This window comes from Macrobrachium nipponense, chromosome 24 (assembly GCF_015104395.2).
Source record: "Macrobrachium nipponense isolate FS-2020 chromosome 24, ASM1510439v2, whole genome shotgun sequence".
Classification (NCBI taxonomy): Eukaryota; Metazoa; Arthropoda; class Malacostraca; order Decapoda; family Palaemonidae; genus Macrobrachium; species Macrobrachium nipponense.
Genome location: NC_061091.1, coordinates 36,105,001 through 36,122,518, shown reverse-complemented (window position 1 = coordinate 36,122,518; position 17,518 = coordinate 36,105,001). Strand labels below are relative to the sequence as shown.

Genomic DNA, 17,518 nt, shown 5'->3' with positions numbered 1-17,518 from the left:
GTTGCCTGCCCCAGACTTCCGCTGTCCCAAGAGCTCGCCCCTGGACCGACCACCAGTACCCAGGTTCCCGCTAGCTGCCGATACCTCAGATAGGATGTTGGTTGCACCGGCTGTACCTGCCGTACCTGCCGATGATCTGGTCCCCGCTGATGGCTTGGCTGCCCCTGCTGTGTATGCCGCTGCCGATGTTCCTGCCGCTGATGAGATGGTTGCTGTTCCTGTCGCTCCTGCCACTCCTGTTGTTCCTGCTTGTTCCTGCCCCTGTCCATGCTGGTCCTGCCCACGGTGTGTCTTCCCCAGTCCCAGGTCCTTCCGGACAGGTGCAGTCGGGCTGTGTTGCTTCGGCAATAGCCCCGACTCCGGCCTGGATGGAGGACCTGACGACTGTCCTGCGCGAGCTGACGAAGAAGAGGAGGAAGGTGTCGTCTTCGTCGTCTGCTGCCGCCTCTTCCCCTTCGACTTCTAAGGCCCACAAGCCGAAGAAGAAGAAGAAGGTTGCCTCCCCCCCCCCCCCCCCCCCCCACCCCCCCCCCCCCCCCCCCCCCCCCCCCCCCCCCCCCCCCCCCCCAAGAATTCTCCTTCGGGAGCTTCTAAGGGCCCGTCTCACCTCGTGGACCGGGGGGTCCTTCTGCTGGTCTCCTGCTCCTTCGGGAGCGGGGCCGCCCTCCCCTCCTTCCACCCGCAAGGAAGAGGAAAGGCGGGGACCCCAGAGGAGCACCGGTTTCGACCGGTTCTTCCTCGCCTGGTGTTGGCGGCACTGCCGCTAAGCCAGGATCCGGCTCGGTCTCTCGTTCACGAGAGATCCTTAGTGTACGCTCTCCCCCGGGAGACCGTGCAGCCAAAGTTTTGGCGCCAGAGTTTGCTCGGTGCCAAGACCATGGCATGGAGCAGAAGGCTGGTGAGAGCCGCTCAGGTGACTCTCGCCAGGCCAGCGGCCGCTCCCGTAGGGACCTGCCGGTACCCAGGGTGGACGTGACGGTCGCTGACCGGCCACAGGCTGAGGCAGGGAAGAGGTCCCCCCGGCCGCTAGCACCAGCCTTGGCTGGCGCCAGCGGCTTGACGCGCCGCGAGCCCACGCACCGGTCCTGCCGCGACAGCGAGCGTTGCCGCTCCCCTGACCAACGCTCCCACAGGGACTGGTCGGGTAGGGAGAGCGGCAGCAGCTCGTCTGACGCACAGGACCGGCGTCGCTGTGCTCAGTCCAGCCGCTCGCCACAGGCGAGCGGCGCGACCAGGCCTGCAGCTCGATCCCCCCCGCGGGTTGGGGATCGCCTGCACCCATCCAAGCCCACCAGTCCTGCCGGTGAGCGGGGAGGGAGCGTCAGGTCTTCCTCTCCAGTGCCTTCAACCTCCTCGGGGTACACCGGGAGGGGCGAGACACCCAGGAGCGATCACGAGGGGCACGCTCCTCGTGATCCCGTCACGATGCAGTACACGCCTGGTTCGGTCCTAGGATTGGCCAGGACTTACGCGCAAGTGACAGGAGGAGACCGAGAGGGGTCTGTTGTTGTTCCTCCTTCTGAAGGAGGAGGATCCCAGGAGTCGGCCTTGTTGGAGGGACTGGATGGTCCTACTCCTCGAGATGCCGTTACCCCCGAGATCCAGAGGAACTTTGCCGAGGTCATTGCGCTGATTCGTCAGCACAACGACCTAGGGGAGGGATCACCGCTCCCACCTTCCGAGCCCACATCCCGGCTCGAGTCGTTCTGGGGCCCGAAGAGGGAACCCAGAACGACGGTGGGTCTGCCTCGATCCCAGCTTGCTGACTCAGTGCTCGACCAGGTGGAATCTCTCGTCTCTGGATGGGAGGACTTGCTCAGGTCGGGCCGGTCGTCGAAGCTGCTTCCTCCTCCTCTGCAGCGACAGCGGTGATTTTACGTGCCATCAGAGGACCCGATGCCGCCTAAACAGGTTAACCCGGGGTTAACCTATGGTTCTCGCAGCAAGAGGCACCGGGCCTGGAATCTACCGCTATGGCAGCGTTCCAGGCAGTCTCCTGGTCCCTCACAGTTTCGAAAGTCGCGGCCAACTTCGGGGGCTCCGCCCTCGAGGAAGACCTTGCTTTCAGGAGGCTCCGCCAGTCTGGATGTAAGGCCATCTCCTACCTAGCCCACCAGACTGCTAACCTGTGGGCCAACCTGGTACTTCGTCGTAGGGATGCCATCCTGACACGAGTATCCAGGGGGGCTGGGCGTGAGGCAGCACTCGGGCTATGCAACAGACCGGTTCGGAGTTCCTCCTCTCTCCTCCCAGACGAGATGGTGGACGCTGCGGTAGAGAGACGGCGCATTGATGACAGTGACCGTCTTCTCCACCAGGCAGTTTCGAAGGCGGCTGGGCAGCCTCGAACTGCGGCTAAACCAAAGAGTTTGGCTAGCGCTTCCTCGGGGGCTAAGACGGCTGCTACGTCTAAACCCTGAGGAAAGACTCTGTCCTCCTCTTCTGCGAAGGGGGGCTCTCATCAGCCCTCCTCCCAGCGAGGATCGGCAGGGAAGAAGTCGAAGAAAGGTGGGAAACGCTAGGGACAGCGTTCCCCTTCACCTGCTGCTGAAAGGGAGGGGTGCCTGGCGATCCATTGGGCAACATGGCAGCGCTACGGCGCCGAGACCTGGGTAGCAGACGTCCTTCGGGAGGGATATCTACTACCTTCAAATCTCGGCCACCCCTCTCTTCCAACCCGGTCCAACCCCTGACTTATGTCAAAGGATCTGCAAAGGACATCGCTCTTCGACAGGAGATCAGACCATGCTGAGCAAGGGAGCTGTAGAAATCGTCAGGGACCAATCACCGGGCTTCTACAGCTTCCTTTTCCTGGTGGAGAAGTCGTCGGGGGGCTGCCACCCGGTGATAGATCTCTCCCCCCTGAACCGTTTCGTTTGCCAGACTCGGTTCAAGATGGAAACTGCACGTTCCGTGCTTGATTCCATCAGGGGGAGCGATTTCATGCTTTCGGTGGACCTGAAGGATGCGTATTTTCAGATACCCATTCATCAGTCCTCCAGGAAGTACCTCCGCTTCATCCTCGACAGGACGGTGTACCAGTTCAGGGCACTTTGTTTCGGTCTCTCAACCGCCCCACAGGTGTTCACGCGAGTGTTCACTCTGGTGTCTGCTTGGGCCCACTCGAACGGGATACGTCTGTTGAGGTATCACGACGATTGGCTAGTCCTGGCGAGCTCCCGCTCGCAGTTGCTGCAGGACAGGGATCGACTTCTCAGGTTCTGCCGCAATCTGGAGATCGTGGTAAACTTCGAGAAGTCCGACCTCGAACCCAAGCAGAGGATGAAGTACCTGGGCATGCTGATCGATACGGTAGCAGAGCAAGTCTTCCCCGCAGACTTGCGGATCAGCAGGTTCAGGGAGGCAGCCATCTGGTTCCTGTCTCGACAGAAGCAACCAGCTCAGCAATGGCAAGTCGTGATCGGCCACCTGTCGTCACTCGTGAAGTTAGTCCCTCACGGGCGTCTTCACCTGCGGTCTCTTCAGTGGAGACTAAAGGAGAGTTGGTCACAGGCTCAGGACCCGCCGTACTTCCCCGTGGCTCTCACGGAGGAGGTGAGACGGATCTCACTTGGTGGCTGCCTCTCAGCACTCCCCCCTCGGAGATGTTGCTGTTTTCAGACGCATCCACTGAGGGATGGGGCGCACACCTGGAGGAGTTGCTGGCTGCAGGTGTGTGGGACCATCACGACAAGCACCTTCACATCAATGTCTTGGAACTCAAGGCGGCGTCTTACGATCCAAGAGTTCCAGGACTGCTTGATGAGACACTCGGTGGTGTTGATGTGCGACAACACCACAGTAGTGGCATATGTCAACAAACGGGGGGGACTGATATCTCTCCCAATGCACCAGTTGACAATGCAGGTGCACGAGTGGGCCATTGCTCACTCGATAGAGCTGTCAGCACGCTACATTCCAGGCAAGAGGAATGTTGTAGCGGACAAGCTCAGCCGTCGGGATCAGGTGATAGGGACCGAATAATCACTACACCCAGACGTGGTGGAAATGCTCTTCAACCTGTGGGGGCGTCCAGTCGTTGACCTGTTCGCCACCCAGCACAACAGAAAACTCCAGGTTTTCTTTTCAGCCGTGCCGGACCCATAGGCAGCTGCAGAGGACGCGCTTCAACAGCCCTGGAACAACCTCTTTGCGTACGCCTTTCCTCCATTCTGCCTGATTCGCAAGGTGATCAGTCGAGTGCTGGTCACCCCGAACCTCAGGATGATCCTGGTGGCCCCCAGGTGGCCGCAGGCCGTCCGGTATCCGGATCTGCTGGCTCTTCTAGTGGAGGCACCAAGAGAGATTCCCCCTTGGCACAACCTTCTCGCCCAGCCGCACGTGGAACGGTACCACCAGGTAGTCCAGTCCCTTCAACTTCACGGCTGGCTGTTATCCACCATCTCTTGCGAAAGAGACGCTTTTCTCGCAGTGCAGCAACAGAGATGGCTGGACACGTCAGGCAGTCCTCTGCAGCTGTGTACCAGGGAAAGTGGGCCGTCTTCTGTGGTTGGCATCGTAGACGGGGGGGGTCTCTCCTCTCAGAGCCACTCTTCAGCAGATAGCGGATTTCCTAGTCTTTCTTCGCCGAGAGAAGCTCCTCTCAGTCCCCACAGTCAAAGGATACAGATCCGCCCTGGCTCTGGTCCTGAAACTGAGGGGATTGGACATCTCGGATTCGTTCGAGATCTCCTTGCTTATGAGGAGCTTCAAAAGGTCTTGCCCACCCAGGGAACTCAGGCCCCCTGCGTGGGACGTGACTCTCGTCCTTAGGAGTTTGACTCGAAGACCATTCGAGCCACTCCGAGAGTCGTCAGACAGGGATCTGACCCTCAAGACCCTCTTCTTGCTGGCCCTGGCATCGGCGAAGAGAGTAGGAGAACTTCATGGTCTTTCTTATGATGTTAAGCATTCCAGAGGATGGGGATCTATGACGCTCGATTTTGTCCCGAACTTCGTGGCTAAGACTCGGAGTCCGTCGATCCCTGATGACAGGTTCGAGTCTTTCACAATCCCCTCCTTATTGGATTTCACCGACAACGATACGGATGAGATGCTGCTTTGTCCTGTGAGGGCGCTACGGCGCTATCTGAAGAGAACTCGACACCTCAGGCCTGAGTGTTGACGCCTCTTCGTTAGCACTGGGGTTACCAAGAAAGAAGTATCCAAGAACACACTTTCTTTCTGGCTGCGTGAGGTGATTAGGAGCGCGTACGAAACTGATGGTAGTGACGACACCCGTCCCCCTCGTCCGAGGCATTGCCGTCAATGGCGTTCCGCAAGAACTTCTCCGTGGCGCAGGTCCTGAAGGCTGGGGTCTGGTCCAACCAGACCACCTTTACCTCCTTCTACCTTCGGGATATTGCCCACAAGTCCTTGGATGCCTTTTCCTTGGGACCTGTGGTGGCTGCTCAACACGTTGTGTAAGCTTACCCAGCACCCTAGCAGGCAGAACAGCATCGATTCCTTGGTGCGATTGAAGGAATGAATGTGGTGAATGAGAGTTTGACTAGCTTCTCTTCCCCTATCTTTCTCTCCCTCTACCTGTGGGCAGAGGGTCTCGGTCGTCACCATGCTGGAAGAGGAAAAGATGCAGGTAAGCTACCCGACAGAGCTCCAGTCCCTTTCATTAGGGATAGGTCTAAATATCCTCCACTTCCTCCTACAAGGGGGGGGGGGGAAGTGGATGCCAACAAGAGACAAACCCATAACTTTATGTTGCCTCTTGCAACAGGAACAAAGTTATTGCTTGCTAGTTCTAAGAGATACGCTTGCCTCTCTCTTAGTACTTGGGTCCAGAGGTCTGACCATTGATCCTGCGGTACACACCCCGATCAATTGGGCAGAGGCTAGGATCCCTCCCTCTGCTCTTATGACCAGGGAGGGTATCCAAGGTTGGACGAACACCAGTCTGTTCTTTAAGACTCGGGTCCTACCACCAATAAGTGAGTCTTCCTAGTGTAAAGGACCAATGGTTTGTATAACGTGTCGGAACAAATGGCAATTTGTCGAAAATTGCATTTTTCCTAACTATACAAACCTGAGGTCCTTTACACATAGTCCCACCTCATGCCACCCCTCACTCTGTTTTCCTGGGCCTAAAGCAAAAGTGATTCCTCACCTCCCAGTCGCGCGGCGCGCGCACTGGCGGACAAGCAGTTAACTACTTAACCCCTTGTTCGAAGCTTACGACCGTTCCAGCTGCCGCTAAAGTAATCTTCCTAGTGTAAAGGACCTCAGGTTTGTATAGTTAGGAAAGATGCAATTTTCGACAAATTGCCATGTTATATTATAAAGTTATATTGTAGTATCACTTGAATCTTCCTTTTTCCTTACTCCTACTAAAGGCCTCTTTAAAAAATAACTACCCAAGGAAGATTGCTTTTGCCTGCTTTTGACAATGTTCCTGAAACAACCCAGGCAAACGTCATCTAACTGCGCAAGCATATGACCTGTGTAAGCCTTTTAGGGGTGTCTCTTTTCTACACATGATTGCACCTTATGAAAAGCAGCTAGAGCATCCTTAATTTCTACTGTTGTCATAGGGTCGTCCTCCTCCTCCTCGCCGCTGCTAGAGAACTCTTCTTGAACAACGTTATGTTGCATGGCCTCCAACTCCTTCAGGTCATCCGTCGTAAGCTCCTCTTGGTGCTCCTCGAGAAGGTCATTGATGTCGTCCTCGTCGACGACCAGCCCCATGGACTTGCCGAGTGAAACGATCTCGTCAAGATCTGGTTGCGAAACAGTTTCAGGATCGTCAACTGTTTCTGAATCTGCACCAACTTCGCCCACGTCGAATCCCTCAAAGTCTTGGGCGGATACGGCATCAGGCCAGAGTTTCCTCCACGAAGAATTCAAGGCTCACCTCGAAACCTCCTGCCAAGCTTGATCGATGAGTTGGAAACATATTACGATATCGAAATGCTCCTTCCAAAATTCATGCAAGGTGAGGTTTGTGGTATGGGTGATGTCGAAACATCTCTTGAAAAGATGTTTCATATACAGCTTCTTGAAGTTCAATATCACTTGCTGGTCCATGGGCTGGAGGAGAGGGGTTGTGTTAGGCGGAAGATAAAGAACCTTGATGAAATAATACTCCGCTAGGATATCATCCTCAAGGCCAGGAGGGTGAGCAGGGGCATTGTCCAACAACAGCAGACATTTCAGAGGGAGGCGCTTCTCTTCCAAGAATTTCTTCACTGTCGGGCCGAAACACAGATTTACCCACTTTGTGAACAAAAGTCTCATTACCCAGGCTTTCGCATTATCCCTCCACATCACTGGAAGCTTCTCCTTTAGCACTTTGTGGGCCATGAAGGCTCGAGGAGTCTCCGAATGGTAGACAAGTAGGGGCTTCACCTTACAATCCCCACTGGCGTTCGAACAAAGTGCGAGCGTAAGCCTGTCTTTCATAGGCTTGTGCCTGGGTAGCTTCTTCTCTTCCTGCATGATGTGCGTCCGACGAGGCTTTTTTTTTTCCAAAAAAGGCCAGTCTCATCACAGTTGAAGACTTGCTGAGAACTGTAGCCTTGCTTGATCGTCATCTCGTCGAACATCTTAATAAAGGCTTGGGCCGCTTTCGTGTCCGAGCTGGCCACCTCCCCATGCCGCACCACCGAATGGATGCCAGTCCGTTTCTGAAATTTTTCAAACCACCCCCCCGAAATGCTGAAGCCTTGCCGGGGATGGGGGGCTTAGGGTTCAGCAGCTAGGCCCTGATGCCTGGTGGGAACTACTTTCTTGCTGGGCCTTGGTGCCCAGCTGTTGATCCAACTAAATAAGTCAGCCCTTTTCCTTTTTCTAAAACTTTTCATCCTTCTGCTTCCTCCCTCTATAAGGGCACGGATTTTATGGTTGATGACTTGGATTGGTTTTGGACATGATTTGGACTTTCTCAATGGATTTGGTGGAGGGTGAGGATGGTTGGCATGCCACCTCACCCGTAGAACTCGAGTACCTAACGTGGTCGAGCGAGGGGAAAGTTTATATGTCAAACCCTGCTCTTAGTGCTGGGTCTGATCTCGACGGACATCTTGACGCCTTAAGCACTGAGGGTGGGGTGTATATCTGGGTGGTACCCCTAGGGCAGCCCTGTATGGGATAACACTGTCCTCTAAATGTGGCTCCATGGTGGGTGGGGGGCTACCTGGACGAATCATCAATTGTACGTCTTATGGAGACACCAAAACCTTCTGTTGACGACTTGGGCAAGGATAAGGACAAGGAAAATTTTGGTAATTCCTCTATTGTGACTTTGGAGCCTTTTTCAAATGAGCTCCTTGTTACAAACATTTTGTATGTAAAACCAGTCCCTTTAGACTGGAATTATGATACCTTATTTAATGAATTTTGTAAATTTGGAAACTTAAAAGAATTACGGAATAGACTTGGCAAAAATTATGGTTGTTTTGAATTTTGGATATTTTTCAACAACGAATCGGAAGCTCACAGAGCCTACAGAGAGTTTAGGTCAGACTCTTATGAGTGTTGGACTTGTAGAGGCGGAAGAGGTCCCTAGGCATCTTGAGATATATAGGACCACCAACTGAAACTAAAGATTCAAGTAAAAATAAGTAAAACCTCCAGATCACCAGACCCAGCTAAGTGGTTGATTATTACAACACATGGTGAGAGAGGCAACCTCTTCAAGGTGAAAAGGTTGGTAAGCCAGAAGATCGGCAATGTTGGGAGCCCAGAAGTAACTCGCTTTGGGCGTAATAGTTTTTTAGTTCATGCCAAGACCAATGTTCAATCAGTAATGCTCCTAAATTTAAAGCTTAATCCTGAAGGTTTGATAAAAGAGGTAAAACCTCACTATAATTTTAGTTATGCAAAGGGTGTCATCTTCAATGAAGATTTACATGAAATGGACGAAGAGGAAATTTTGGAGATGTGTCCAGACGTGGTTTGGAAGGTTTTCAAGGTGCCCCGCTCGTCTATGATTATTTTAACATTTGTAAGTGCTTTTTTGCCATCTGAAATTGTTCTTGACAATGAAATTATGAAAGTTCGTCCTTATAGACCGAGAGTGCTCCAGTGCTTTAAATGTTTTGGCTTTGGACACTCCTCAAATGTTTGCACCAGAAATAAACTTTGTGAATCGTGTGGCAAGCCTGAGCATGAGGAATGTTCTGAACCGGTAATTTGTGTGAACTGTAAGGGTGACCATCGAGCCCGAGATAAGAAATGCAGTGAATTTAAAAAAGAACAAGAGGCATTACTTAAATCTATCGCTGAACACATCAGTGTGGGACAGGCCAAGAAGCTGTTGGGAAAGAAAACTTATTCAGATGCCTTGAAGGCACAACAGCCGGATATTGCTACTTCTGGTGCCCCTTCAGGTGGTGCTCCCCGGGGGTCCCCTAATGGGGTTTCCCATGCCCTCTCTGGTGGGGCTCCCCGTGCCCCCCCTGTTGGGGCTCCCCGTGCCCCCCTTGGTGGGGTTTCCCACGCCCCCTCTGGTGGGGCTCCCCACGGCCCCCCTAGTGGGGTTTCTCATGGCCCCTCTGGCAGGGCTCCTCATGTTGTAGAGACACTGGTCAAGCCAGGGGACCCTGTTGTTTCAAGGGTTCAAGCCAGGTCTCAATTTGTTGACGACTTTTCTCTGTCAGGGACATTGCCTGACATTTTGAGCCCTCACCTGATCTTGACATTACAGTGCACCGTGGAGATGACGGTGAGGAGATAGAGGCCCTCTTTATTCGTCAGAAGAGGGCCCTTTCTCCCTCTTCGCCTCATTCACGGTCACTCAGCAATCGTAGAAAGAACAAAAGTAAAACTGAAAGGGCAAGTGAAAGCCCATCTTCTAAAAGATCTGTAACACCTAGATCTAGGTCAAATAGTACTGGTAAAACTGATAAGATCTGCTGGCTCACCAGGATCACAGATTCCTAAATTAGTAGGGAATTTTAAGATCCCTTCCTCTAAATAATGGCTCTCATGCAATGGAACATCCGTGGATTTATACCAAATAGAGAGCAAGTTCGGGTTCTGTTTAGGGAACATGATTTATCTGCGATGTGTCTACAAGAGACAAAGTTGGGAGAGCACACACCCAATGTGGGTTTAATTATTCATTTCACAGGTCTCCACCCCTGATAGGTGTACGTGCTCAGGGAGGCACAGGCATCATAGTCCGCAAGTCTGTTAATCACAGGGTTGTTCAATTGAACACTGTGTTGCAGGCTTGTGCAGTCCAAATTTTTAATTATAAATGGATCACAATTTGCTCTCTACCTTGATCCATCATTAGAAAGTAGATTGCAGGATGCTCAGGGTAATCCCCGCCATCTAGAATTAAACGACCTACAGACACTGATAGACCAGCTTCCTAAACCCTTCATTCTGATGGGGGATTTTAATGCCAAGCACACCCTCTGGGGAGAGCCAAACTGCGACCGGTGGGGTTTAATAATAGAACAGCTGCTTGACTTAAATGACATCACTTTAATGAATGATGGTTCCCCTACAAGACATGATGTTTTTCATAATACTGATTCAGCCATTGACCTCACTATCTGCTCTTCGTCTTTGAGGTTAGATTATCAGTGGGTAGTAGACCATATGATCATGGCCAGTGATCATTGGCCCATTCACTTAAAGTATATGAAAAATATTCCATCTCCATGTTTACCAAAATGGAAAGTAGGGGAGGCTGACTGGGGATTATTCAAAAAATCTACTGAAGTTGATAAAGAGATAACTGATTTTCAGAGCCCAACATCTGCTTATGAGTATTTAATCAATATATTGCTGTGTGGTGCCATGCTGTCTATTCCTCGAACTTCTGGTAAACCTCGTCGTCCTCATGTGCCTTGAGCCGAAAGATAACAAGAACTTGCTACAAGAGATATCGTAGATATCCTTGCTTGGTCAATAAAATTATCTATAAAAGAGCTCTTGCTAAGCAAAAGAAAACATTTAAGCAGGCAAAGTGGGAATCGTTTATCAGATATATAAGCGAGTTAAAATATGATTCCCCTATGTCATTAGTCTGGAACAGAATCCGAAAGCTGCAAGGGAAATTTTCTCCACCTCCCTTGCCTATATTGAAAATTGATGGCTTACTCATATCTGATTCTGGAGAAGTTGCAGAAACCTTTGGTAGGCATTTCTCCAATATATCTAGTGCCCTACATTACTCTACTGCATTCAGGAATATTAGGGACGGTACCACGGTTGTTCCTGCTGTTAGTTCAAATTCAGAGTCATATAATCTTCCTTTCACCATGAAAGAATTAGATCAAGCAATCTCGTTATCTTCCCCAACATCTCCTGGAAGATGATATACTGTACTCAATGATTTTTAATTTGCCTAGAAGTACAAAACAATTTCTTTTAGACATTTTAAACAGTTTTTATCTTTCAGGAACTTCACCAGTGTCTTGGAAGATATCGATTATTGTACCTGTTTTAAAACCTTTTAAAGATTCCTTCCTTCCTAAGAACTATAGGCCAATTGCTCTAACCAGTTGTGTTAGCAAGATTTATGAGAGGATGGTGAATGCTCGACTTGTGTGGTATTTGGATTCAAAGAATCTTTTATCTAATCGGCAGTTTGGCTTTAGGAAAAATAGAAGTACTTCTGACCCTTTGATGTTCCTTACTCGGGAGATACAGAATGCTTTTGCTGTGCAAAACCAGACTGTTGCAGTGTTCTTTGACTTAGAAAAAGCCTACGACACTACCTGGCGAGGGGGTATCCTTTTGCAACTTGTAGAGTGGGGTGTTGTGGGTAATTTGTTCTATTGTCTGAAAGATTTTTTGTCAGAACGTTACCTGAAAGTAAAAACGGAGTGGGCTCTTTACATTTCCTCTGCTTACCCTCAAGAAAGAAGGGTTACCTCAGGGAAGCGTCCTTAGTCCAACACTCTTTAATGTAGCTGTCAACGGCCTACTAGAACAAGTTCCTGTCGGGGTGCATGGTCTGGCCTTTGCTGATGATTATGCAATAATCTGTAGCAAGTCTACAGCTGTCGAAGCTTGTCAAAAGATCCAGACTGCTATTAATGCTTCAACATTATGGGCCAGTGCTAAAGGTTTCAAATTTTCACCAGAAAAAACCAAAGCTATACGATTTTGCCGATTAAGAAGAGTGGAAGAGATCCCTACGCTGTTTTTAAATGATTCGATTTTACCTTATGAAGATAGCATTAAGTATCTAGGTATTACATTTGATAAGAAATTAACTTTTGCTCAACATGTTAATGAAGTTGTATGTAACGTGAAGCTTCGTCTTAATATTCTAAAAGTTGTTTTTAATTTTAATTGGGGGGCAGATCGAATCACCCTTTTGAGGATGTACCAGATTTTATGCCTAAGCAAAATTGATTATGGTTGTCAAATTTATGGTTGTGCATGCAAGACAACACTGCAGAAATTAGATGTTGTCCATAATTTGGCTTTACGTATTTGTACGGGAGCCTATAGAACTTCTCCCAGTAGAAAGCCTATATGTTGAGTCAGGATTTCCCCCACTATTTATCCGTAGGGAGGAATTAGGCTTGAGAGTCATATCAAGAGTACTTACATCAAAGCTGAACCCTAATTATAAGTATGTTAGAGAACCAACTGATAGAGCCCCAAATAGACCTAGACTGCCAAAGCCGCTTGAAGTTCGACTAGCAAGCTCTGCCAGGGAGGTGGGATTACTACCCCCTGCAGTAGCTGAAATTTCGCCCTCAAAATTTCCTCCTTGGAATAGGCCACACTTAGAAATCTGCCCAATTAGGGACAGCAGGAGTATCAGCTCTGGTGATCAGTTGAGGGCAAGTTTTTTGGATCATGCTTTTGAACATGGTGATTCTCAACATATATATACTGATGGTTCGAAGGGTTCTGATGGTGTTGGTTGCTCTGTAGTGACTAGTGATAATATTATTAAAAAGAAGCTTCCATCTAATTCCTCTGTTTTTACAGCTGAACTGCTGGCAGTTTTGACTGCTCTTAAGTATATTTTTTATAGTTCTTATACTAACAAGGTTTTTACTATTTTTACCGACTCTTTAAGTGTTTTATCTTCTCTTAAAAGCCTAGTCTCTTGCAACCCTTAGTGCAAGAAGTACAAGATTGGTTTTATCTTTTAATTAATAGAAGAGGTTTTTCTGTTAGGTTTTGTTGGGCTCCGTCCCATGTTGGAATTGTTGGGAATGAGCGAGCCGACGCTGCTGCTAAGGCTGCAACTAGGCTTAGGCACATTTCCAACATGGGCGTCCCTGTTTCCGATTTTAAAAATACCATTCGATTTTATTGTAGAGACCAGTGGCAGGCCCACTGGTCTACTTTAGATAATAATCTTAAATTAAAGTCGATTAGGCCTTCTGTTCATCCTTGGCCTCATAGCCGGATGGATAGAAGGTCTGAGATAGTTTTAGCTAGATTACGTATTGGCCACACTAAATATACTTACGGGTATCTAATGATGAGTGGAGCGGATAGGCAGGTTCCTCGCTGTTCCACCTGTCATGTGGATTTGACTGTGGTGCATATTTTGGTGGAGTGCCCTCATTTTGAAACCAAACGTAGAGCTTGTTTGCTGGCAAATAAGACACTTGCCGATATTTTAGGTGAAGGTGCTCAGGCAGAGCAAATTATGACATTTTTAAAAAATATTGGTCTTTTTTACGAATTGTAATTCTTTTAATTGTTTTAGGTTTCTTGTTTGGTTTTTATGAATGAATGATTTGTATGTTAGATCGGTTGTGTGTATGTTTCTTTGTGTGATAGCGAATTTTTTTATTCTTAAGATATATATGCGCTGAATGGCCCCTCCGCTCCGGCGCTTGGCTATGTGCCAAAAACTTTATAATCTAATCTAATCTTTTCAAACCACCCATGAGAAGCCTTGAAGTCTGGGGTTGGCGTCGATGTCCCTTCTCCTCCGTCGTCTTTGGCCTGGGCAATCAAATCGCCGAAGATAGCGCTGGCCTTGTGGCAGATTGCCGTCTCGGTTATCATATCTCCATGGATTTCTTTGTCTATTATCCATACAAGAAGCAGCCTCTCCATCTCGTCGTGCATGTGGCTCCTCTTGTTAGACAAAATAAGTCATGCCCTTGGAAGGTGTAACTGCTTTGATGGCTTCCTTCTGCTTAAGGATGGTGCCTATCGTCGATGGATTTCGGCTGTATTTCTTAGCGATCACACTCAACCGCATGCCAGCTTCATATTTTTTAATGATCTCCATCTTCGTCTCCATAGAAAATATCCTCTTCTTTCCGTGAACTTCAGCAACTTTCTTAGGACCCATGAACTACGTATACTGTACGCAATTAAGTTATGTAGTATATGTACTAAAGTTCTCACACAACACGATAAAGAAGTACAACGAAATCTCTAACGAATTTACATTAATAAACGAAATCACGATAAAGTAGTACAACGAAATCACTAACGAATTTACATTAATAAACGAAATCATATAGAACGAAGGAATTCTGCGTGCGTAAACAAACGCTGGCACGAAGCAGTTGGCAAAGGACGCCTTTATGTAGGGCACTCTGGGAGAGATGCTGACCAATAGGAGAGCAGGATCTTATGGTGGTGACTAGCATCAGGAACCAATGGGAGAGCGGGAGGATGGTGGCTAGTCTACTCAGTTGGCAGGGCGCGAATTTTAAAATTGTTATCGGTGGTCCGGGCGAGTCTTGGGACTTTACAGCAACAACCTTTTGTATCCTGAGCTATTTTCGTATGTAGAGCCCAAACAATCTTCGTATTTGCTTTCGTAACTCGAATTTTTTGTAAGCTGGGACTTTCGTATGTCGAGGTACCACTGTATAAGAAAATTTTTAGGAAATTGTATTATGTATTTTGACAAGTAGTGTTTTAGCCTCAGTAAAGCAGTTGCTGCTCTTCGCTACCCAGTAGTACAAGAGGTATAGGAATGGCTTGCCCTCCTTTACTCAAGCTTATTAGTGTGAGCTTTTATTGAATATCCACTCATGTGGGAATAGATTGAAATGAGAGCAGATAAGGCCTCTATCTATAGAGGCAATGGGATTACAGAATCATTCACTCATAAACTTGTACACTGGGATTTTAAGCAAATTAAATTTCAATCAAGTAGCAAGTGGCATGCTAGCTGGGATAGTGTAATAGATATCTGAAGTTGAAGGCTATGAAACCTTTTATTAAAGATGGGGTCTTCATCTCAACCAAATTTGAAGACTAATATTGTTATAACAAGGCTGTGTACTTGATAGGACATATGCATGCTACTTATAGGTGTTTAATGCAAAGCGGAGAAGGGAGACAGCTTCAATTGGGAGCTCCTACCAAGAATGTTTTTAACTGTAAAACACTTCCTAATTGACTGCCCACTTTTTACCCAAGAGAGGAGTGACCTCACTACTAGGCATTTCCTTGAATAGGGTACTGGGTAATAATTATGTAAATAAATTAATGATGTTTAATTTTTTAAAGAAAATAACTTAATATAGTCTTCAACTTTTTATACCAGGTTTTAATCATTTTTAGTTTTTATTAAAGGCTATTATATGAATTGATTTTATCTTAGTTTTGCCTTAGTTCCCACAGTCATTAGCATGTTGTCTAAATTTTATAAGCGAGTCAAGGCATGCTGTCTTTAATTGCACCACAAATGGGCAGACCAGTGGCCTTTTATTATTACTTAAACGTGCTCATAAATTATGTATTTTAGTTTTTTTTCGTGCTGTTGCATGATTAATCTTGTAATATTTATCATGCCACAATTTATTGATGTAAATGAAAGGAACATTTATTGAAAATATGATAAGTACTTAATCACTCTTTATATGGCAGGCCAGTACATGGGCTCATCTTCCTTTTCAAATGGCAGCAAGAAGACCAGCCATCTGGAACAGTGGTCCAAGATAACAGACTTGATAAAATATTCTTTGCAAAACAGGTACTGTATGATTTTAAAGTTTTTTTGTTTCAATAGGTAAATGTTAATTAACAAAAAACCTGTCATAACTTTTTTTAAAGTGAATTTTGGTGTTTTTGTCTCAAGTTTTGATTTGGTTATTAGTTCTTCCACAATATACAAACCATCACATCAGTCCATTACATAAAGAATTACTTTCAGTGAAGCTGGAATGGTTGGTAAACTTTCGAACAAGGTGGTTAGACAGTTGACTACATTCCGGAAGACGGGAGTCCCTCCTACCTGGATGTAAACATTACAGTTTTGCTTTCGTATGATGCACTTGTTTCCTGACACTACCCTGATTGCCATTTTGTTTTTTCCTGATGGTATCTTTTTTTGTTTTGCATTAATATAACACCTGCTTGTGTGTTTGATCATTATACAAACCCACGAATCATCTAAACCTGTACAGAAGGCTATCACTCTGTGTGTGTGTTCTTTTGCTAATTGATGTTGACCCTCATGTCCTCTCACTAGTTGCAGGGGCATGATTGTGATCCTGAATCAACTTGTAATGAGTGATGTTCCTGGTTGCCTGTGCAGTGGGTGAAGTTTACTGGCAGGAGACAGTACAAGAAGAAGGCTTCCAAAGAATTATCTGGGATTATGTGCTAATGACTTCGCCTTTGGTTGCCATCCCTTCTTCTTTTCTCCCTCCTGTTAAACTTCCTTGCTTGACTCTCTCTCCTTCAGGAGCGATCTCTGCTTCTTCGTCTTCACTTGCTTCGTTGAGTGAAAATTGAAGGGGGCTGCCGACCAGGACGGCTTTGGCTCGGTGGTCTCCACTCTCTCCTAGCAGCTTCTCCCAATCCTTGCCTGACTTGGTCTTCTCCAGGTCAGGCTGTAGAGCTCCAAAAGACTAAACTTGTGTCCATGCTCCTGCTCCAGGTTATGCTTTGACCCTCCTGCCTATTGATTTCACACCCCCAGCTGCTCCTGATGTTCCTGTTGTGTGGGAGGTCAATTGCAGACTGCCACCCTGAAGATGTCGAAGAGGAGTGGTAAGGTGTCATATTCGTTGTCGCTTTCAACTTTGTCTGCTGCTGCCTCCTCCCAGTCTTCTCCTGAGGCTCGCTGGCTGAAGAAGAAGAAGGCTGCCTCTCCCCCCACTAAGAAGCCCTGCCATGGGACCTCTAAGGGAGCTGCTTCCCTCCACATGGGAAACAGTGGAATCTCTCATTATCTATCCCTGGTCTTTGGACTCTGGAACTGTTTCACGTACCCCTCTGGGGTCTCATGTTGCATAACCCAAGGCTCTTGCACTCGGAACCAGCTATGCAAATTCCGCTTCCAAGACTATTAGTCTTGATAGACTTTACCCGAATGTCTGAAGAAACTCGAGTAGAGGCAGCTCCCATTGATCGTTCTGTATGAGATTCGGGAGCTTCGAGGGCTCAACAAGGTAGTCACTCCAAGTACTTGAGTTTCCTCGGAGTACCACAAACCAGCACTGGAGTGTGTTCCCTAGTTTGGTTTAGGCACAGGACAAGAGAAGGTTTTGAAGCATGGCGGTGCTTTGTCGCTTCCTGCCGATACTTCTTCAAGTACTTGGACAGGTTCCCAGCCCAGTGCTTAGCTCTTGAGGTTCTGCGAGCACCTGGAGATGCA

The 17,518-nt window shown here is 48.1% G+C and overlaps 1 protein-coding gene across 1 annotated transcript in view; it reads left to right on the top strand.

The window, feature by feature from the left end:
* Positions 1 to 17,518, top strand: part of LOC135205580 (ubiquitin carboxyl-terminal hydrolase isozyme L5-like) — a 178,468-nt gene that overhangs the window by 35,008 nt on the left and 125,942 nt on the right. Inside the window, exon 4 of the mRNA XM_064236347.1 lies at positions 15,784 to 15,889. Coding sequence (XP_064092417.1) covers positions 15,784 to 15,889 — 106 coding nt within the window. The remainder of the gene's footprint in view (positions 1 to 15,783; positions 15,890 to 17,518) is intronic.